This window comes from Schistocerca cancellata, chromosome 3 (assembly GCF_023864275.1).
Source record: "Schistocerca cancellata isolate TAMUIC-IGC-003103 chromosome 3, iqSchCanc2.1, whole genome shotgun sequence".
Taxonomy (NCBI): Eukaryota; Metazoa; Arthropoda; class Insecta; order Orthoptera; family Acrididae; genus Schistocerca; species Schistocerca cancellata.
In genome coordinates, this window is record NC_064628.1 from 576,100,938 (window position 1) to 576,125,798 (window position 24,861).

Consider the following 24,861-nt stretch of genomic DNA (forward strand, 5'->3'; position numbering starts at 1 on the left):
CTTTGAGTGATCTGTTAGCTGGAGATCATCAAAATGTCAATTTTTTGGATTCTCAGAGTTTTTGTGGCAAAGTTTGATCCAGTTATGAAAGAGCTTTTAAGGAAAGTTAAGACATCACAACATGGAGGAAAACACAAGGTTTACTGTCTACCTCACAATGTTCAGAACAAATTTATTGAAATAACTCGAGAATTTGTTTGCATCTCCCGATGAAGTCAAAACAGAGCAAAATGTTTTTATAATGTACTATGTTGTCCTCAATGAAGACAATCAATATAGGATTAGCTAGTATTTTCTTGACTTTGTTGATTGTAACCAGAAGACTGGCCAATCAATTGTTAAAATGATTTATGATGAGCTGAAACATTATGGCTTACAGATTTCAGACTTGTGGGTAGTGTTATGACAATGGAAGTGGCATCTAACAGGGAGCTCAAAATCATATATTAAAGAAAATCAGTTGGGAATTTTATGTCCTTGCAGTGTTCTTTCATTAAATCTTCCAGGTGTCCATGCTGTGGAGAGTTGCCCAAATGTACTCACTTTTTACAAAATTGTTTTGAAAACATATTACTTTTTTCATTCTAGTCCCAAAAGAGAAAGTTTTAAAAGAAAATATTGAATTGTACCTTCACAGGCTATCAGAAACAAAATGGTCTGCACAGATAAACTCTGAACATCCATTTGCTAAACATTTGCCAGTATTACAAAGGCCAGCTGAACTTGCTTCTAATTTTGACTGTGGAGGCACATACAGAACAACAGGGAACACAGAAGTAGCTTATTTGAAACCATTTCAATATATCTTGATGTCTTCAATGTTGTACAAAGCATTAGTTGCAATAAACATACTTAACATGCTGCTTCAAACAAGGGAAGCCACAACAGATGATGAAAGTGCCAATATTAAGAGTCTAGTAGAAGAATTAAATACATTGAGAATTATTTGGGTTACTATTATGTGAAAGTTGCAAGGCAGCAGAAAATGTTGGAGTATCACCTGACTTGAATGTAACTGATTTGCGACACACAGAAATGAAAAGGCAAAAGAAAATGCTTTGTAGATGAACACCAGAGGAAGATTTAAACCTGAGCCCAGATGAAAGTTTTAAACTACCGTACATGTTTTCAATGTAATTCATTTTATTACAATGTTGTCCTCTATAATTATAGCACACTGCCCTCTTTATTTCTTCATTTAGTCAATTTTTCAATACCACTGAGTCTTCAAACTTCAACATGCACATAAAACAATGTAGCTGTACAGTTTGTTATTATTAATATTATTAATATTGTCATTGTTTTATCGTGTGTGTGTGTGTGTGTGTGTGTGTGTGTGTGTGTGTGTGTGTGTGTGTGTGTGTGTACTGTAGGATTTGTCTGAAAATTAGCAAAGTTCTCAATCTTGATGATGCAACATCTTCAGTTTTGGTAGTTGTTACTTTTACTCAAAAATTATTTACATTCTGGCAGGACTTTCCTTACAATATTTATTTCACTATCACCCTTTTTCATTTCTCTTTCCTTCTACATTTTTATGATACAATATAAAACTTTTTCTGAATTCTTTTGCCCTTCTCAATTCTATTTTGTTTCTGACATGAAGCACATGTAGTTGCCTCCTGTCCATCACATCAACAATGCTTCCTATTTTCCTAGTGTCCTGTATTCAGAGTAGCAAATTGTTGTATGTTCTTTTTGTCTTTCTTTCCTTTTTTTCAAAGGCTTACTCCATTTTTGAATCAGGCTTTTATTGCCCCTATCGGCTTTTTGGCTCTACTGCAGCTTCACCAGAGTCCTGTTAATTGCCACTTTTTAACATGTGATTCTTGACTTTCTCCCGGCGTATTTGATAATCAAAATATCCACGGGTGTGCTGCCGGTCTATAGTGTCCAACGGGCACAATATTTCGGCGATCATACATGTCGCCATCATCAGGTGAACTGACAGACTGAGCTCCTGTGAACGTGCCGGCACGGAGATCCGTACGCTATGGCTGCTCAGAGGGAACTGGGTTCGGTCGCGGCGGCGGCCGATTTAAATACCCTCCGCCCGCGGCGCGCTCCCTCCGCCGTCCGTGCCCCACGCCACAGTCGCACGGTGGAACAGATTGCGACAGCGTCTGAGATGATGTCGGTGTGATAGCTCTGTCCGCCGTGGTCGTCACAACTATACGTTTGCTCGATTTACTCTTGATGAACCCAATGGCTGGTTCCCAAGCCTTGCTAAGATTATAGCCACAGTCACGGTTTATGAGGTCGTCATTGGTGCGAATTTCGATGGCCTCTCTAACAACGCTGTCCCAGTATCTCGACGTCTGTACCAGAATCCTCGTGCGGTCATACTCCATGGCGTGATTTTCCGACAAACAATGTTCAGCGACCGCCGACTTGCTCGGATACATCAGTCGAGTATGCCTCTGGTGTTCACGGCATCAATCCTCGACGGTACGCATCATCTGACCAATATACGACTTGCCACATTGACACGGAATCTGGTACACGCCGGCCTTCCTCAAACCGAGGTCATCTTTGGCGCTCCCCACCAGTGCACGAGTTTTATTTGGAGGACAAAACACAGTTCCGACCTGGTGTTTCTTCAGAATGCGGGCGATTTTCCCCGAGAGTGCGCCTGTGTATGGAATAAATGCAGTGCCTACCTCCTCCCTCGTGACTTCATCCATCTCAACAGGTTGTGCTGCAGTGGTTGGGCGGAGAGCACGTTGAATTTGCCACTCTGAGTACCCATTTTTTCGAAATACAGTTCTCAGGTGTTCCAATTCCTGGTGTAGACTCTCTGCGTCAGAGATAGTGCGCGCCCTATGTACTAGAGTTTTAAGTACCCCTTTCCTCTGTGAAGGGTGGTGGCAGCTGTCTGCGTGCAAATACGGATCAGTGTGCGTTGTCTTCCGATACACCCCATGACCTAGGGTGCCGTCAGCCCTTCACTTGACCAAGACGTCAAGGAAAGGTAATTTACCCTCCGTTTCAGTCTCCATAGTGAATTTGATGTTGGGGTGTATGGAGTTTAGATGTGTAAGGAAGTCAAGGAGTTTATCCATACCATGTGGCCAGATGACGAACGTGTCGTCCACGTAACGGAAAAAGCAAGTAGGTTTCCATACGGATGACGTTTGTTCATAGTATTCTCCATTAAAAAGAAAATACGTGGAAGTCAAGACATGCCTAAAAAGCATTCTGGCGGAAGTCGAGCTGCAACCTGTTCAACAGCACTAACAATTTCTGCGACCGGAGTGAACTTGGGGGTGGGAGCAAAGTTGAGACCTTTCTGCAAAACCGAGACCGCATCATCACTCAACACCATGCCACTCAAATTGATGACAATCTTGCACGGAACCTGCAGAGATGATTTGTCAAGGAGACGTGAGAACTTAGCTGTTTGACGTCCCGTAGCCTTCTTATGGGTGGAATCAGCTGACACCCAGGTGACACCATCAATCGAATCCGAGGAAAAAGAAGTGAACTTACTAGCCACGTCCGTAATTCCGTGGATTTTGTTAAATGCCTTGATAGCTTCAGGTTGGATGAGTCAGATATCATGGTGAGTTTTGACGTCGTTTCCTTGTTTACGAGGGTACCCCTTCGAGAGTCACTAGAATTGATTCGTCAGAAGTTTGACGAGAAGACCACTGAACTTTTTAGGCATGTCTTGACTTCCACGTATTTTCTTTTTAATGGAGAATACTATGAACAAACGGAGGGAGTCGCCATGGGTAGCCCACTCTCACCAGTGGTAGCGAATTTGTACATGGAGAACTTCGAGGAGGAAGCCCTGTCGTCATCTGTATGGAAACCTACTTGCTTTTTCCGTTACGTGGACGACAAGTTCGTCATCTGGCCACATGGTATGGATAAACTCCTTGACTTCCTTACACATCTAAACTCCATACACCCCAACATCAAATTCACTATGGAGACTAAAACGGAGGGTAAATTACCTTTCCTTGACGTCTTGGTCAAGTGAAGGGCTGATGGCACCCTAGGTCATGGGGTGTATCGGAAGACAACGCACACTGATCTGTATTTGCACGCAGACAGCTGCCACCACCCTTCACAGAGGAAAGGGGTACTTAAAACTCTAGTACATAGGGCGCGCACTATCTCTGACGCAGAGAGTCTACACCAGGAATTGGAACACCTGAGAACTGTATTTCGAAAAAATGGGTACTCAGAGTGGCAAATTCAACGTGCTCTCCGCCCAACCACTGCAGCACAACCTGTTGAGATGGATGAAGTCACGAGGGAGGAGGTAGGCACTGCATTTATTCCATACACAGGCGCACTCTCGGGGAAAATCGCCCGCATTCTGAAGAAACACCAGGTCGGAACTGTGTTTTGTCCTCCAAATAAAACTCGTGCACTGGTGGGGAGCGCCAAAGATGACCTCGGTTTGAGGAAGGCCGGCGTGTACCAGATTCCGTGTCAATGTGGCAAGTCGTATATTGGTCAGATGATGCGTACCGTCGAGGATTGATGCCGTGAACACCAGAGGCATACTCGACTGATGTATCCGAGCAAGTCGGCGGTCGCTGAACATTGTTTGTCGGAAAATCACGCCATGGAGTATGACCGCACGAGGATTCTGGTACAGACGTCGAGATACTGGGACAGCGTTGTTAGAGAGGCCATCGAAATTCGCACCAATGACGACCTCATAAACCGTGACTGTGGCTATAATCTTAGCAAGGCTTGGGAACCAGCCATTGGGTTCATCAAGAGTAAATCGAGCAAACGTATAGTTGTGACGACCACGGCGGACAGAGCTATCACACCGACATCATCTCAGACGCTGTCGCAATCTGTTCCACCGTGCGACTGTGGCGTGGGGCACGGACGGCGGAGGGAGCGCGCCGCGGGCGGAGGGTATTTAAATCGGCCGCCGCCGCGACCGAACCCAGTTCCCTCTGAGCAGCCATAGCGTACGGATCTCCGTGCCGGCACGTTCACAGGAGCTCAGTCCGTCACTTCACCTGATGATGGCGACATGTATGATCGCCGAAATATTGTGCCCATTGGTCACTATAGACCGGCAGCACACCCGTGGATATTTTGACTTTTTAACATGTTATTGTAAAAGAAGGAAATAACTAGCTTCTACAGTAACAGAAATTGAACACTTCTTGAGTGCTGATATTAAACATATAAAATCCATTTTCCTCAAGCTCCCTTTTCCTCTGGCTAAGTTAAAATGCATCACTGAGAAATCATCAAAGCATTTAATAGATCATAAAGATTATGAAAAAATATTAAATGATGTGTTCAGGTACCAGTTGGCTAAAAAACATCTTGTTCAAATATAGCAAGGAAAGTTGTGGCAGAATTTAAATAATTTAGGAGTAAAGGAGAACTACCAGGGTGTCTACGTGGACAAGGAAAAAAAATTCCCGGATTTTTCCCGGATTTCCCGGTTAAAAACACACTTTCTCCCGGATGACAGTATATTTTCCCCTATCACTCCTTTGAATGGTTATGGTTTTGTACACGGGCGTACAATTTCCCGGCACTTTAGAAAACGAAACTCAGAGAAGAAGACACGTTTTGGAAATATCTTTGATGTGCAGCAACATGTACGCTGCGTATTTTCGTATTACGAAAACATACATTAGAAAATCCACCAAACGCCGCATGTTACTTTCCGAACCATTGAAACCGAGATTTCGAAGCGCTTTTGTACGCCGTTCGTAACTCATGTCACGTGATCTCGCCAGCCGATGACAGAGGATATTCAGAGCATAGGACACGTGATGTAGTCAGCCAATAGCAACATCAGTGTTAAGTAGCGCGCCAAACAGGGAAAGTTAATAGTTTAAATTAATATACATAGTGTTGTTACAAGAAAAGCAAAGCTTTCACATAAAATATTGGTCTCAAGCCGCAAGAGAAGCTAAGCTTTCGCATATACTGTTGATCTTTTTTGCGCGTGTTACACTTTAAGAGATATCATACAAATGTGCCAGTAACATTTTTAATAATGACATAAATGTCTGATCTTCAGGGTTCGAGGGTTCGAAATGCTTCTAATTGGCTCGTCATCAGACGCCTGATTTTTAAATGAGAGTCAAACGCTTTGTGATTTAATAAATTCACGGTCCATTCTTGTACATAGTTCAACTTACGTAAAAGGATATTTACTTTGAAAGTAACGCTTTTCAAACCACCAATCGTATTATTTTCCCGTGAGCTGTTATAAATAGGTTCGTTTCAGCAGTTGCCAGAGAGCTCAGGTAACAGGCGACACTGCGCTTGGGTAGATATCATGACTTAGGAAGCCCGTATGTACGTACGTGTAAAAGATCATCAATGAAAGATGATACTGCAAAAGCATCGGAATTTCGTGAACCATATTAAAATGTGCACGTTTAAAGTGCATACTTAAAGGCACACTCGTATGTCCAGATTCCCAATGAAGTACCGTAGACCCCGACCTGATATTAAGCTTTTAAGTGTGGTTTTCAGGATGTAAATTTTCTTGGAGCACCAGTACTGTATTATATCATGTTTGGTTCTCTATTATGACATAATGCCATACGTGCTAGAAAATGAAAACGTGCACTTGAAATGCAGCGAACAGTTGAAACTACCCAGTACTGTGGAATTAAACATTTCGTTTCAGATACACTGACTGCCTCTGCGGAAAAGATTAGCAAAAGTCAAATTTCTTTAGCAAACAGACAAAAATAACTTCATTGTTCCGCAAGGCGATTAATGCTTGACTGTCAGAAAGGTGGAAATCAAATAAAATCTGAAACTAATGACATATTTCAGCCTTTAGTAATTATGTGAATGTGTTTTAATTCACTTGATAGCTCCCGGACACGTATATCCGTTTTGTTTTCATTTGACGTGAGAGTAAACGAAGGGGAAACAGCAAAATCACTGAACGTAAACACGGGTCACGTGGAGACTACCCACTATAGCTCAGACTGTTCTGCGCATCAGCCCTGGATCTACGACATTTGCGAACTGGGTCAATACTAAAAAAAATCGAATTTTCAAAATATGTTCATCTTGTAGCGCACATATTTATGAAAAGTCTGAAACCTAAAACGTATGTATTCGAGGAAATGTAAGACATATTATTTGGTCTTAAGTATGCCCAAGTGCAGTTTCATGCCTCTTTTTCTACTGCACGTCCAAACTATATTCAGGAGAGTGGAAATTGAAATGTCCTGTGGTGCCTCTCCTGCTCCCAGTCGGCCGGTTTCTCTTTAAAAAAAATCTCGCAATTAATAGCGGATGGGATTATTTGTAATCGAGAGAACAAGAACTCTTCGGAAAATCTGAACTCTTCATTGCCTATTTGTTAATAACTTGCTGTTTTGTGTGTCATAAAATTAAATATAGGATATATAAAACCAGTACTGACAAGAGATAAGCAAGAAATTACACGTTTCTTCAAACCTTAGCTCCTAGCATTTTTTTCTCTCTAATCTTGCTACAGCTTTACATGGCATGTTTTCCTTTCTGTGAAAGAATCTTTTACCTCATCAAAGTTTGTCAAACTTTTTGCTACATGGAAAATCGAAATGTAGTTATCTAATACTGAAAAAGCTGTTAATACAAATAATACCCAAGACTGGTGAGGTTTCTCGATCTGATTACGTCTATTTTGTCACTGTCTGCTAGATAAAACAAAATAGGCCTTTCTAATACGGCAGTAATTTTATAACACACCAAATAAACGAGACTGTTTTGGCACAAATGGTCATTTTTATAACACGACAGAATATAATCCAATAAGTATCAATATCAAATGCCTATTAGGCCTACTACAAGCAAAAAGCTTTATGTTAGTAAATAGTTTCACGTTTCATTCATATGCACCAGCTTCTCTAGCATGGCATCGAAAACTAGTATTACGAAATTTTTATATAAATTTGGAATAGTCTTATTCGTCCATAATTTGTGTGATGTCCTCGTTTCTTCTCCGTCCTCATTCTAACAAACAATCCTGTCATCACCAATTCTTTAGCTATTGCTACCACTGTCAAAATTTGTTCGCCGATTAACTTCACTAACCCTGCCAGAATCACTGGTTTAGTTCTCCTGCAATTATTCTCCGGTTAGGCGTTGTTACGTGTTCGTACAACACGTTTTCCGCGTTACTTCCATAATAGAACTTAAGCGGCTGGTAGCCGGGAACTGTACTACTGGTCCTTACTAGTTTAGCGATCTGGCCAAACATTTTCTGTCAAAACTTCATTTTCTTGGACACACCGAGAAGATAATACATAATCTTTCTCACCTGTTATTCCTGTCAGTCGTTTATTTCCATTCTGATAGTATGAATCTATGGATTTCGATAGTAATTATAACAACGCTGAGCCGGCCGCGGTGGTCTAGCGGTTCTAGGCGCGCAGTCCGGAACCGCGCGACTGCTACGGTCGCAGGTTTGAATCCTGCCTCGGGCATGGATGTGTGTGATGTCCTTAGGTTAGTTAGGTTTAAGTAGTTCTAAGCTCTAGGGGACTGATGACCACGGATGTTAAGTCCCATAGTGCTCAGAGCCATTTGAACCATTTTATAACGACGCTGATCATTCCCACACTCAATCAGCCACATAATCAGACAGCGATTGCCATTCATCCATTCGGCTTTACTCCACTCAGCTCGTATAGCCCCGTCCCCTTTTGTCTGTAGAAAGTTTATTTCTAGATGCGACGAGGATTCTCCTGACAGACACATCACGTACACTATGCATGCATTCAAAAGTCAGCTTATGATTCATTCAGAAATCAACTTAAAATGTGAGAAGCGTTTCAAAATCATATGACTAATTGATAGGCAAATGTGCGCTGGATGCTAGGTGCTTTGTGAAACAAGTTTTTTTCCCCTCAAGAATATGAATTAGGCGCCCCCTTTCCCTGGAAGTATCTAGCTGCTTGCTGCGACTGCTTGCACAGCCAACAGCCACATCCCTGTTTACAGAAGCGGGAGAATCTACTACTCAAATGTGACACTACTGCGCATGCGCATGAGCCCGCGCGTTAACTGCTAAAACAAATCGAACGTAAACAGTTGCGACTTCACACTCATTGGAGGCAATTTGTTGTTATGAAGCACTGCATAGTCTTCCTAAAGCCTTTGACACATTTTCAATCGGCAGACGCTTGCATGAGCACTTGTGTCATCGTTTTATATGGCGCATTTCCTTTGCAATTTAAGTTATTTTCGTTTTTTTCTCTCGTTTATGTTTTATTGTTGAAGTATTATTCTGCAGTAGCGGGATACAGTAATATCCTTTGTTAGTGCGTCGGTTCTTACTAGTCAAAATTACAAAAATGTAACTGAAAACTAAAACAATGAAAAATTCCCGGAATTCTAAAAATATCCCGGGTTTTTCCCGGTTTTCTCCCGGATGAGAAAAATCCCGGGTTTTTCCCGGATCTCCCGGTTGTCCCGGGTCGTAGACACCCTGACTACTGACTGAATAGTAGAAATGTTGAATTGTTAAGAGGGAAAAAACTTTTCTAGCTTTTAGAAGAAATCCTCTGATGAACTACAGAAAACACACACACACACACAGGTGTAATTAAACTGTGTGTATCAAGTGGCTTGGGTAAGGAGAGAAAGTGGTGGAAAGGAGGAGGAGGAGGGGGAGGGGTTGGGAACAAGTAACTAGCACATTCCTGTCCTGCACATTTGCTACCTCCTTTTAAGCCGCTTCTCCTGCTCTGCACCTTTTTCTCCCTCTACCCATCCCATCCAACACAGCCCCCATAACAGTCCCCCTGCTCTAATGAACTGCAATCCTGGCTTTTAGTGTCCAGCCAGCACTTCTTCCGAAAGTTAGCAAAGTTTCCATCTTTTTTTCTGTAACTATGAATGTCTCAAAATCTTGTACATATATTTATAATGATTATTTTAAATTGGAACAGGAAATGCTACTTGAAACAAACCTATCTGACCAGTTTCATGCGGAAAAGGTCAACAATATATTGGTCAGTAATCACAGTTGCATAGACGTATCACTTCAAACCTGTGAACTTTTGCTGTAGAAAATTAACTAGTTATGACAAACTTGGCTGTACTATTCATTATAAGGTCATCATTGTTAATCTATTAGTCAGTAATCACAGTTACATAGACTCATCACTTCAAACCTGTGAACTTTTGCTGTAGAAAATTAGCTAGTTATACTATTCATTATAAGGTCATCACTGTTTTTAAAATTCTAGACTAAACTTTACCAGTATGAATCACTGATTAACTTTGTTAAAAAATAAGAAAATAGGATACGGTTATGAAAAAAATCTTACTTGAATCCCTTTGCCTCTGGAGACAGGTACACTGGAGGAAGAGAGATTGGTATGCGGTGCCCGGCAACAGCAACACAATCTTTATCCCTCAACCTTTTTTGTTCTTCAAAGATCTCTGGAACTGTGGAAGATGGTGAATGTGTTTTTTTGCTTTTCTTCTTCTGTGTTTCCACAACACGTAATGGAGGAGAATCTTTCAAAAGGCTCACTGCATCTGATTCCTGCCAAGATGTCTTTGGACTGTTTGCAGACATTTGTTTGCTGATTAGTTTTACCTGTGAAATTCAGTACTTTAATTCCATTATGCTGAAGACTGTGCAAGCAATCCAGAAACAACACACTATGTCATATTAAAATTACTATGTAATTTTAAGTATTAATTTCCTGATATGTCTTTATTTCCAAAATAGATGGTCTTAATTCTATATACATAGTTACTATTAATTACTATTACAACAACCAGAAGTATAACATTTTTGCTTTCATAATTATGCAAGAATTGCTGACAGCAGCTGCTAAATAGCTATTTAATTTTTTGCTATTATTATTTTGTTACTATTTTATCTCCAACTAGCTGTTTTTATTGTTTTTCATTCATTTGTGACCAATTTTGAGGCTGTAGGTTTCATCTTCATGACAAAATAAGTTACAGTAATGAACATAGACATTAAGATATAAAAGCATTTTACACCTACAATTCCCATTTTGGTTAACACCTTCAAAGGTAGACATATCCTTCAACAGGGGTTCAAATATTTATCATTGTGCTCATAAATGGGAAATATCCTACCCACCATCCTTCCCACCACTCCCAAAGTGGTACCTGCCACCTACCCCATCTACAGATCATTATATTATGCCATACCCACTCTCAGCTGTGGCACACATGCATCATATCACCATGCAAGACCCAAGTTCAAGAGCTGTCTGGTACACTTGCCCAGCACATCCTACTCCAATTCCATCACAGGCTTATACTATCCCATCAGAGACAGGACTACTGGCAAAAGCAATCATATCATGGAGTGTCTTCAGTGTGATGTACAGTTGACAGAACAATATTTAAATCACTCTCCAGTATTTTAAATAGTTTACATTTCAAATAGTTTTTTTACACAATTGTTTGTGATAATATTTGTTCTAAAAGTAATTTATTAGTGGATTTACATTCATCTTTGACTATCTTGTAATGTTATTGTTTCGAAAGGTCTGTTATATGTGAGTGTGTTTATGTCTTGCATCAAAGTCTCTCAGTTGTGTGTGTTCACATTTTGTGGCAAGCAAATAGTGGTTGTAGTTGGGGGTTGTTGTGGTGGAGGAGACCAGACAGCGAGGTCATCGGTCTCATCGGATTAGGGAAGGACGGGGAAGGAAAGCGGCCGTGCCCTTTCAAAGGAACCATCCCGGCATTTGACTGGAGCGATTTAGGGAATTCACGGAAAACCTAAATCAGGATGGCCGGACACGGGATTGAACCATCATCCTCCCGAATGCGAGTCCAGTGTGCTAACCAATGGTTGTAGTGGATCTGAAAACTAAGTACTGATAAATTTGTTTGTACATTGTAGTCAGCTAATAATTTTAACAGTTTTCATCCAATGTTTCTTGGGAAGTAAGTGAAAAAAAACCTTCAGGAAAGCTCACTCAATTGTAGCATTCAGTTTTCACTGAGTGTACCAGTGGCTGCAGATTTATTTATTTATTTATTTTTTGTTGACAACTGTAAAAGTTTTACCTTGAGGGGACAGGGGGGGGGGGGGGGGAGGAGGAGGTGGGGGAGGTTACAGTGGGGAAGCCATTGGTCATTCTAGGGAAAACTTCAGCAGGATATGCAGGATATGTAGCAAAAATAAGTTAACAGAGAAGCATGAAAATAAAATCTGTGCTCTCCTGGTGCAGTTAGAAAATCATGAGAGGAACTAAATAGGATGAAGAGGGAGAAGGGGGTTTGGGAGCTGAAAGCTGGTACAAAGGTTGCTAGTAGAATGATATATGCGTACTGTTTCACATGGTGTATCACTAATAGATCTGACCAACTGTTAAGTGTTTAATGTCTCCGCTAGAAAGAGCAGATAACCAGTTGTTCGTTTCTCACTTGCACAATGAATTTGCAATCATTTAGTTCCAGTATGATGGAAATAGAGGAATTATGGGGCAACTCAGACCCTCTGGCTATAATTGTGTACATTAACTTTTACTGTGTCTCCACTGCAACAGAAGTAGTTTTTTCCAATGGAAACCTGAGGTACACATTTGTGAATGTTCAGTATTTTCATCATATGCAAGTGGTGCCAAATTTTGGACATCACTACAAAAATATCAGCAAGTCAATACAGCAGTGCGCAGCAGCTCATGACCACTAGAATAAACAGATGTGGTTAGTTCGCTATATTTTCCTGTTTAATTGAAAATCATTATTGTTATTTTGTATGATAATTATTGAATGATCATGTTATTACTCATTAAAATAGAGAATTTTTCATAATTAGTTATTTTAGTCCATAAAATGAAGCCAAGTTTACAAAATATGTTTTGAAGATGGGTACATGGTTCAAATGGCTCTGAGCACTATGGGACTTAACTTCTGAGGTCATCAGTCCTCTACAACTTAGAACTACTTAAACCTAACTAACTTAAGGACATCACACACATCCACGCCCAAGGCAGGATTCGAACCTGCAACCGTAGCGGTCTCGCGTTTCCAGGCTGTAGCGCCTAGAACCGCTCGGCCATCCCGGCCGGCGATTGGTACATATTTTTGCATAAATCTTGCATATAAAATCATTAAAAAGTCACCTAAGAGTATTACCACATAAAGAAAAATTTTCCTTCCTCTACAAAAATTTAGGTCTGAAAGGGTTAAACAAATTGTAAATTGAGCTCTGGACAAATATTTGTCTGGTAAATGGATTAAAGTTCCACCGTGGTTTAGCAACAGAATTTGGAAAGTGCTGGGGAAGCAAAGGTTGTGGCACTCTCGATTTGAAAGAGAACACACAAATGATGCCTTGCAAAAATTGGTGGAGATTCGTGGCTCTGTGAAAAGATCTATGCGTGCAGCATATAACAACTACCATCATCAATCACGAAGTGGGTCTAAGGCTTCTATCCACTTGCTCGATGACCAGTCTGGTGTGGCAGTGAAGATATCAAAACTTAAGACAAAATGTTAAATTCCATGTTTAAGAAATTGCTCACACAGGAGAATTGTAAAAAAGTGCCATCATTTGACCATTGTACTGAGTCCCGTATGGACGACATAGTAATAAGTATTCCTGGCATAGATAAACAATTGAAAGAGTTAAAAAACAAATGAGCCGCCAAGTCCAGATGGAATCCCAATTCAGTTTCACAAGTAGTACTCCATATCACTTGCCCCTTATTTAATTTGCATTTATTGTGAATCTCTCACAAAGTGCAAAGTCCCAAGTGATCGGAAAAATGTTCAGGTGGCTCTTATATAAGATGGGTAAAAGAACGGAACCTCAAAATTATAGAACAATATCCTTAACATTGGTTTCCTGCAGAATTTTAGAACATATTCTCAATTTGAATATAATAAATATTCTAGGGACTGAAAAGCTTATGTCTAAGAATCATAACAGTTTTAGAAAGCACAGCTCATGTGAATCTCAGCTTGCCCTTTTCTCATGTGATATTCTACAAACTATGGATGAACAGCAACGAGTAGATTACATATTTCTAGATCTCCATAATGCATTTGACACAGTACCCCACTTCAGGCTGTTAATGAAGGTATGAGCATACAGAATAGGTTCCCAGATATGTAAGTCACTCATAGACTTAAGTAATAGAACCCAGTATTTTTGCCCTCAATGGCAAGTGCTCATCAAAGTCGAGGGTACTGTCAGGAGAGCCCCATGAAAGTGTGATACAGCTGCTACTACTTTCTACATACGTAAATGATCTGGTGGACAGGGTGGGCATCTATCTATGGTTGTTTGCTGATCATGCTATGGTGTCAAAAATGAGTGACTGCAGGATGATACAAGACAACACAGATAAAATTTCTAGTTAATGTGATGAATGGCAGCTGGCTTTAAATATATAAAAATGTAAGTTTTGCAGATAAGTAGGAAAAACAAACACTTAACATTCAGATACAGCAATAGCAGTGTCCTGTTTGATACAGTCATGTTGTTTAAATATCTGTGCATAACATTACAAAGTGGTACAAAATTGAACAAGCATGTGTGGATTATGGCTGGGAAGAATGACTGACTTTGGTTAACTGGGAGAATTTTAGGAAAGTGTGGTTCATCTGTAAAGGAGACCACATATAGGACACTAGTGCAACCTATTTTTGAGTAGTGGTCAAGTGTTTGTGATCCACACCAAGTAGGATTACAGGAAGACATCAAAGCAATTCAGAGGTAAGCTGCTAGATTTGTTACTGGGAGGTTCGAATAACATGCAAGTGTTACAGTGATGCTTCAGGAACTCAAATGGAAATCCCTAGAGAGAAGCTGATGTTCTTTTCAAGGAATACTATTGACAAAACTTAGAGAACCAGCGTTTGAAGCTGACTACAGAATGATCCTACTGCCAGCAACATACATTGTGCATAAGGACCATAAAGATAAGATACAAAGAATTAGGGCTCATATGGAGGCACACAGACCATTGTTTTTCCCTTGTTCTATCTGTGAGTGGAACAGGAAAGAAAATGACTAGCAGTGGTACAGGGAACCTTCGGCCATGCACCATATGCTGGCTTGCAGAGTGTGTATGTAGATGTAGAGCAGTCTTCTGTAGCTGTAGGTGCAGGAAACATGCAGCAGACCTCAACAGTTAAAAAACCCAAGTCAGCAGACCTCAACAGTTAAGAAACCCAAGTCAGTTATAAACTCGGACAGAAAGGAGGACGTTCTGCTGTTATGTACTTCTCATGGCAGAGGTGTAGGACAACAAATGCAGGAAGTTTTGGGGGAGAGAGTAACAGGTCGTCAACATTGTAAAGCCTAGTGCATTATTGGTTCAGGTGACTTGTAACATATGGGAGTTATGCAGAAATTTTGCTAAAGAGGATAAGATAGTGATTGTGGATGGAGCTAGGAATAATCTTGATTGGGTCGGCGTGTATGACACAGGTGGTGACATGGAAAGATATTTACTCAAACTGATGGCACAAATCTGCAACTCATTCAGCTGTTTTAGTGCCATGATCAGTCTCATATTAATACAACTGTCAGGCATATTAACATGGGGCTTGAGAAGACACTGATGATGGAAGGTGTAGATCACATTTCAGTGGTGTTAGTTGAGTCTATTGATAGACTGGGCATCATAGGCACACCCAGCACCTCAATCAGTATGGGAAGGGGACATTGGCAAAGCTTTTAGGTGATTGTGTAGTAGCGTGTGGTGGAACCACTCATGGGAAAATTCTTGTAGTAAATGGTGTTAGACTTGCACCCTTTTTTTTAGTCTGGAGCCACCTGATATGTACCTTGCTTAAAGGACATCTCTCTAACAAAGGGTCCAACCTTCAAAAAAGATCAGGTATCAGAGTAATCAAGGAATTAGAGGTATTAGAGATTAAAGTTAGTGAACTGTTTGCTGATCTGACAGACAGTATTGGTATGTCAGAGCAACACTTCAACAATGTGACAATTTGAGGCTTCGTAGACCAGGATATAGATTATCTAGCTTTTTTCATAGAGCTCTTTGCGGAATGGAAGTGAAAAATGGTGTTCATTTGAACCTATTGGCTTATCAAAGTACTGAACTCAATAGGTCATTGAATGAAAAAAAAAAAAAGAAAGGGGCCTTAAGGTGGAACCTTGTGAGACACCACAGGTAATAGTTCCCAGTTGTGTGATGCCTGATAGCTTAATAATATATGTCTCTTTCCTAGTGACACTCACTGTTTCCTGTCAGATATATACAATCTGACCCATTTTGCAGAATATCCTATTACAATGTAATATTCTAATTTACTTGAAAGGATACTGTGATCTACACAACTAAATGCCTTTAACAGATCACAAAATATAGCAGTAACCTGTAATTGATAGTCTAACAAATTAAATACATTCTCACTGTATGTGTAGATCGCCTTCTAACACCTAAAGCTAAATTTCAGAAAAGGTAACAAACAATCAGCTTCTTAATCATCTGACAACACGGTTAGTCAGAGTTCAGATTTCTAAAGGGTTCTGATACCGACCAGTAAACCTACCCGATGGATACACTTAAACTTTGATTGGATTTGAATATGTCATAGTGTAGAGCAAAATAAGACACACACATTTCTTTTTTTAATGTGCCCATAAGGCAATTAAGGGTGTGAAACACTTCCTTGAAAGAAATTGAGTTTAATATTTCTGAATGAATACCACTGAAATGGCAACACATACAAGAAAAAAAATTTCAAATGAAATTCCTATGGTTTTTAATGTACATTACAACTGTACACTTGGGTTTGTGAAAAAAGTAATTTTTTTTTGAAATCCATTCCTCCCCTCATCAACAGATGGGGGTTTAGGATTCTGGGTGTTTAGGAAGGATTCCTCTAGATGGTCCAGGAATAGGTTAGCATAGGGCGGTGCCATGCGGGTGCCCAAAGATGTACCCCAGGTTTGTTTGTAGGTAACGCCTTCAAAGGAGAAGTAGTTGTGGATGAGGATATAGTTGGTCATGGCGATTAGGAAGGAGGTTCTTGGATTGGAATCCGTTGGGTGTTGGGAGAGGTAGTGTTCAATAGCAGTATAGCCATGGGCATTAGGGATGTTAGTGTAGAGGGAGGTGGCGTCCACAGTGATGAGCAGGGCACAATTACTTCTCCTTTGAAGACATTACCTACAAACAAATCAGGGAGGGAGGGAGGGAGGCTGAATGGACTTTTTCAACACCAAAGGTGCGAGACAACTGCAATTTCATAATAGGAGTCACAAGCAGGATCACAGTTTTTAAAGCAAAAGTGAACAGATGTCTCACATTTACATGGTTTCTTTTCAATGTAACCACTCTTGTACAGTGCATATTTGAAAAGGTTGAAGAAAACTGAATTAGGATCACAGTTTTTAAAGCAAAACAAATGTCTCACATTTACATGGTTTCTGTTCAATGTAACCACTCTTGTACAGTACATATTTGAAAAGGTTGAAGAAAACTGAATATGAGTGAGGAATTGAATTTTTAGAATATTATTTCTTAAATGCAAGTTAATATTGTAATTATACAGTATAATTAACCTGAATAATGTTTCAGGAAATTTTCCACTGCTGAAAAGACGTCTAATGGCTTAATCATGCTGGTTGTTCCTGCAGGAATCATTAAAATATTCACCTCCTTTCCATGTTTATCAATGGTGTTTAATTTTTTCCTTTTGTACAGCCTATGAATCTAGACAAAAGACTGATTTTTCATTTGCATTAGGTATATAAATTTGTTCAAACCACTTCCTTACGAACTCTGATGTAAATTTACCAAACATAAATGCGAACACAAGGATATTATCAACTGTGCGTAAATATTTTCCAACTTTCAAGACACTGTTGCCATCTTTTTTTAAAGTTTATTCGATGAGAACATTAAATGTCTGCTTGCAGGTATAATGGGCTGTATTGTATAACTGTGTGATAAGGCATTCAGGGATTCTGCTAGAATTTCTGACTTTTGACATTTGTCTGAAGGATAATGTTTTGTCTTGCATGCAGTTCCAAACTGAAATATGAGTGGTCAGAATTATACACTCTGGCCTTTCCAATCATTGCAATTTTTAATTTTACTGCCTCCACAAATTCTTAAACTTTTCCCCTCAATTTTTCTTTATTTACTATTTGCACTTGAGTGATGAATTTATCAATTTTCCTTGATACAATCTGGTGTTTTACTTTAAAATTACGCATCCATTTTGAGGAAGCCCTGAACAAACACTGTGATAAATTAACATCATTCCTCACTTGTAAAGCCCATCTCTTTGTATCTAGATGATGTATTGGTATTGATTTGTCCATGGCAATTTGAAATTTATCTAATACATACATGGAAATACCTAACAACTTTTTATTTCTTGTTCCATATTCAGCAATTTGTACTTCATATTTCCAAAAAAAAAATATCACTTTTTCAGCAAATCTAGTTGCACTATTGTAATGTAAATAAAAAATGATACAACTTTTATTTGAAGTTTGTTCTTTATATCTGTTGTCGTTTCAACAGTATTCATTCATAAATATTAAACCCAATTTTTTTCAAGGATGTTTCTCAGCCTCTTAATGGCCATACAGGCACCTACAAAAAATACTTGTCTCTTATTTTGCTCTGCACTACGGCATATTCAAAGCCAATTAAAATTGAAGTGTATCCCTTGGGTAGGTTTACTTGTCAATATCAGAGCCCTTTAAAAATCCAAATGTGTTGTCAGAGGGTAATTTTCCAATATTTTCAAGAATGCTGGCAAAAATGAAAATGTATGTAAATTTCACAGAATTTATATATCTGCTTTCCTAGCTGAAAGCTTAACTTGAACATATTTCAACCATCCACATAATATTTCAATGATAAATGACTAGTTACACTGCTAACTTAAAATGTTGCTAAACTCAGAAGCACACTCTTTAAATAACTTTGTTGATTTTTATTGTAACCAACAGCACTTTTTTATTTTAAAAATTTTATGGTGGACATTTCTTCTACTCATCAAACGAATTCACAGCTGCGAATAAGGACTACCATCAGCTGTAGAATGGAAGGACGACAATGAAAATTTGTGCCAGACCGGGACTCGCTTACCACAAGCGGTCTCCTCACCATTTGGCTATTCGTGCTGACAGCCAGACCCAAACTTCCATACGTCGTTAAGCATGCGTCTATGAATACGCAAAATAACACAGGCATTGAAATATTGAATTTCTTCTACTGTTTGGTGAAAGTCATATCTATATTACTGAAGTTATTTGTAATGTCCAATCTGAGATATTACATGGTATCTCCTACTAAACCTGATGACACCATCCTTTCAGTAACAGTTATAAAACATTCATTAAAAAGTTTTGCAACACTGAACACATCTATTACCAATGTACCATTTACTCTTCATGCTATCTGGTCTTCTTCATGCTGGTTCTACCAAACTCTTCCTTCACTATACCCAATTTTGACTTTATTTTGTTACCTGATGCAATTACCTTTTCCTTGTGATGCACCTTATTTGAAGCCTGTTTCACCAGCTTTAATATTTTGTGTATATCTTGTAATGAGCTACAGCATAAACATCGAACTCTTTAACTCTTTCTAGTGAGTAGATACAGTTTCCTTTTTGTCTTACATGATGCCTTTATTTCTCGAGTATTCCATGGCTTCTTGGTAGGCTTTGGTCTAATCTGGATTAGTTTTTGAGGAAAACAGCTTTCAAATAATTTAAGGACAATATTAATAAAAGTGTTCCATTTTGCCATAAGTTCTGTATACATCACTCCATTTCATGTTTTTGAGAAGTGTCCTTAAACAATCAATTTTTGGCTTACTAACTACTTCCTAGAATTCAGATTCAATAGATTTTATATCCTGTTCAATATACATTGAAGTGCTGAAGAAACTGGAATAGGCATGCATAATCAAATACAGAGTTGTGTAAACAGGCAGAATACTGTGCTGCGATAGGCAACGCCTATTTAAGACAACAAGTGTCCCAGGCAGTTGTTAGATCAGTTACTGCTGCAACAATGGCAGGTTATCAAGATTTAAGTGAGTTTGAGCATGGTGTTATTGTTAGCACATGAGTGATGGGACACAGCATCTCTGAGGTAGCAATGAAGAGGGTATTTTCCCATACGACCATATCACGAGTGTACCAGGAATATCAGGAATCTGGTAAAACATCAAATCTCCAAAATTGCTGTGGCCGGAAAAAGATCCTGCACGAACAGGACCAACAACGACTAAAGAGAATCGTCAATGTGACAGAAGTGCAACCCTTCCACAAATTGCTGCTGATTTCATTGCTGAGCCATCAACAAGAGTCAGCATGCAAACCATTCAACGAAACATCATCGATATGGGCTTCCGGAGCTGAAGGCCCACTTGTGTACCCTTGATGACTGCTTGACACAAAGCTTTACATCTTGCCTGGGCCCATCAGCACCAACATTGGACTGTTGTTGACTGGAAACATGTTGCCTGATCAGATGAGTCTCGTTTCAAACTGTATGCGCGGATGGTCATGTATGGTATGGAGAAAACCTCATGAATCCATGGATCCTGCACCTCTTCAGGGGACTGTTCAAGCTGGCAGCGCTCTGAAATGGTGTGGGGAGTGTGCAGCTGGAGTCATATGGGACCCCTGATATGTATGCCGTATTTACTCGAATCAAAGCCGCATTCGAATCTAAGCCGCACCCGAAAAATGATACTCGAAATCAAGGAAAAAAAATTTCCCGAATCTAAGCCGCACCTGAAATTTGAGACTCGAAATTCAAGGGGAGATAAAAGTTTTAGGCCGCACCCCCAAATCTAAACAAAGTTGGTCCATTGTAATATGAGACACAATTTAGGTTGAATGAATGGCGATACAGCTACAATTGTTTGGTTAAAGTCGTAAGCTTAGAAGTTAAGCTTTACCAGGTAGCCATTGCTATGCGTCAGGCACTCCGCCCGTATTTATACGAGTACCGTTCCTTTTTCACGTGCTTCGTCTAATTTGAATCGATTGCTTATTTTTCTTTGATCTGATAAGTGCCGTTCTCTTTGTTATAGGTGTTTACGTCACTATAAACTGAAAATGCATTACTGTACTGTGTCATGCATTGTTTGTCACATTCTGATAATGAGTGTTTACGGCCTGTCGCAGCTCGCGGCATGGCTTGCTTTTGTGCGCGCTGCCGCCGCTTACAATAAAAAAAAGAAAAGAGAGAGAGAGGAATCGTCTCATTAGCGAAACAATAGGAAGAGACTGCTATTTGTTGTTACTTACACTGCTGCTTTCTTTGATAATGATCTACAAGAACCAAATAATAGACTGCGTATGATAGAAGATGTTCTGAACGAGAGTTTAGTGAAAATTTTTCTCCGTTGAAAATCTTTGCAGATGCCTCTTTAGTACATTACATTCTGCACAGAAATTAGTCATCGTAGATTTAAAAATCTAGTCAATTGCCGTGCTTCATTTCTGACTGTATCACTATTAGGCATACGAATAAGATAAATATAAACATGACATGATATGTATATTCTTCCGCGTTTGCTGTTGCCTCACTCTAGTTTCATGGTTTATTAGGCACACAGGATTTAAATGAGATAGCAGCAAACATGAAACAAATGCATGGCAAAATGTTTATATTCGAATTATTCTTATGGTGAAGGGAATACTGCATGTGATTCACAATTCATAAAAGTTCCTATTAGCAACCATCTGTTGTCACATGTAGGAAAAAATTCAGAACGTAGCGTTGGCCATATTGACAAACATCCAAAACAGTCTTGCCAGTCGGATTTTCGTAGTACATTGAAATGCTGCTACATTCGAAGGTGAACAATACGGAATTTGTATTTACTTCGTTGTATAATGTATGGAAATGTAGTGGTCGAAACTCGGGGCGGAGAAAAAAGCTTGTCTTTCACCTATTTTTAATTTTTTACTGACGCAGAGGTTTTGGCGCCAGAATTTATCTTTGTGCCTGCAAAGCATGCCTGTGTAGCGCCAGATATATTCGATGGCAGAAGTTAGTTGTGGCGGCACATACCATATTTTTCAGAACTTCCGCTTACTTTGCACTCGATTCTAAGCCGCAGGCGGTTTTTTGGATTACAAAAACCGAAAAAAAAGTGCGGCTTAGATTCGAATAAATACGGTAGATATGACTCTGACAGGTGACATGTACATAAGCATCCTGTCTGATCATCTGCATCCATTCATGTCCACTGTGAATTCCAATGGATTTGGGCATTTCCAGCAGGACAACGTGACAGCTCACACATCCAGAATTGCTCCAGAGTGGCCCCAGGAACATTCTTCTGAGTTTAAAGAATTCTGCTGGCGACCAAACTCCCCAAACATGAACATTATTTAGCATATCTGGGAGGCCCTGCAACATGCTGTTCAGAAGTGATCTTCAGGATTCATGATGTCGATTCCCTCCAGCACTAATTGTGATATTAGTCCAGTCCATGCCACGACATGTTGTGGCACCTCTGCATGCTCTTGGAGGCTCTACATGGTAATAGGCATGCATACCAGTTTCTTTGCCTCTTCAGTGTAAAAATTTATAAAAGGGAAGTGCGTGTTATATTCTGAGACCCCACCGATTATTGGTTTCACAATAGGCCTATAATTTTATTCATTAGACCTGTCTATTAAGGTATTGTCCATGGCTGTTTGTGTGCAATTATCTACCCCCTATTTGGGAAGTTTATAGTAGGAATTAAGTTGAATGTTGGTGTTATTGACCTTAGTAATTCTTACTGGAAGATTTTTAAGAAAATCTACATTAAAATCACACACAACCACCATATATTTTTTCTGTTAAATAGCCCAGTGAAGCTACAAGGTGATTTATCAACATATTAAATTTACCTGCAGATATTTGGCATGCACTCACTATTATGAACAATTTATCAGGGAATTCTAATTCTGTCACAAATGCTTTCATATGCTGCTCTAGGCAAAGTTTATGAATGACTATGTTCTTAAGTTCATGTCAATACAAGGTGAATGCAACAATTTCCCTTCCTCCTTTTCTGCTCTACAAAAGTGAGATGCTAATCTAAATCCTGTAACACTTAACACATCTATACCAGTGGTCATATGATGAGTATAGAGGCAGATTATGCCAACTGGGTTGGATGACTAATTCATCAATGCAGATAAGTTATTCATTAATTTTAGTCCTTGAATATTTTGCTGCATTAAAGATAGCAGGCATTTTGCACCGACTGATAGATAAAATTGGTTGGACATAAAATTTCTACTTATTGCTGAAACTTTTTAACAAACAGTTGCTGGTGCCTGAGGCAATATGGCACAATTATGCTATTTTTTAAAATTCTTTTTTTATCTGAGAGTTTGTTTCAATACTAACCATTCTTAAAACTTAGTTTGTTTCTGTCTTTTCTAACCTAAAAAGGTGCTGCTCTTGCACCACTAAGTGCTATATCTTGCCACTCATGACTATGACACCCCCCTCCCCCCTCCAAAAAAAGTTTCTGCTATAAGCCCAGCCAGTTTACCCTTCCCTTTCCAGTTGAGGTGAAGGTCACGCCTAGTATAATCATACCAACTGACAGAATCAGCAGGAACCATGGCAATATGTGACCCTGCATCTGACATAAGCAGCTGTTCCAGCTCCAAATTAATTCTCCTGACAGAAAAGTTCCAATGAGGTTTGTCATACCACCTCAGAACAGATACAAACTCAACATTGATATGTCACACCACTGATGCAATCTTTACCTGGTCACACACTATACCATGTACAGCATCTCTGTCAGTACTACTGTCCAGCCCACCAACTGACACCACAGTGTCTCCCTTGGTGAAGTCTTTGCAAAGTGATCCTAAATCCTCTGCCACCTGCTCCAATTCAGTACTAGGTTTTTAAAAAATGGTGACTTGGTATTCTGATCCTAGTGCATCTCACAAAAATTGGCCTACACCTCTAGCATGAGAACTGCCTAACCATGAAACTTTCTCTCTCTTTACTGACTTCTGTACATTCTTTCTTTTCAATTTATTGGCGGAAGTTTGTTGTATCCTGGCTAAATCTACATCTGACCGAGGCTCATCAGTTTCTAACTCAGGTAAAAGGCCAATCCTATTTTTCACATTCACCACAAAGCTGTCAGATAAAGTTCTAAACCTGTTCCTTCTGTTTGCTTTTGCCAGTTTCCAACTCTCTATGCCTTTCTCCCTCCTTAACATGTGTAGATCTTTCCCAGTCTTGTCTAATTTAGCATGAAGGACGGCAATTTTCTGCTCCAGTTACAGTCATCCCAATGGAAAGAAACTACTGTATCCATCATACCAAACCCGGCAACTAACAATTCTACAGCTAGTCAGGCACTTTTCACTCATGAAAAAATAATACTTTAGTAAGAATAAGTCAGTTAAATTACCAAGAAACAAGGAAACACATTTAAAAAAATTAGACCTGTACACAGCTATATGTAACTACACTACTAATGCAAAGTTCCTGGATTAAACAACTTAAAATTTACACTACTTTCTGGAAATAAGACCTTAATAAGGAAGGCTACACAGTACTTAAATTGCAGGAATGGAAAAATGAACAACTGAGCAAGATTTTGTTAGTTTACTGCACCAAAACGCAAGCAAAAATATGACTGTAACCCGATTTCATGATATTTTCGCATTTTCTGATATAATATGAGTGAGGTCTTTAATAGTAATATTAAAAAAAAACATACTAAGGTGTATATTTAGTGAATAATCTTTACTAAATTAACTGTTATTACAATCTAAACAACTTATCTTTAGGAGAGCACAATAATTTGCGCATCTTGCCTGGTGCGAGGCTGCCAACTTTAACAATCAGTTTCTGGATGTATAAAGTGAATTAAATAAAAACTTAGTTTCTACAGGGAGTCATATAACTTTCTT

General features: G+C 39.4%; 1 protein-coding gene across 3 annotated transcripts in view; it reads right to left on the reverse strand.

The window, feature by feature from the left end:
• The window catches only part of LOC126175426 (tetratricopeptide repeat protein 17), a 310,821-nt gene that overhangs the window by 133,203 nt on the left and 152,757 nt on the right, over positions 1 to 24,861 (reverse strand). For all 3 annotated transcript variants that reach the window (XR_007535560.1, XM_049922224.1, XM_049922225.1), the window contains exon 9: positions 10,281 to 10,555. Coding sequence is in view for 2 of the 3 variants with exons in the window: in XM_049922224.1 (XP_049778181.1) it covers positions 10,281 to 10,555 (275 nt within the window). In the remaining variant the exon portion in view is untranslated. The remainder of the gene's footprint in view (positions 1 to 10,280; positions 10,556 to 24,861) is intronic.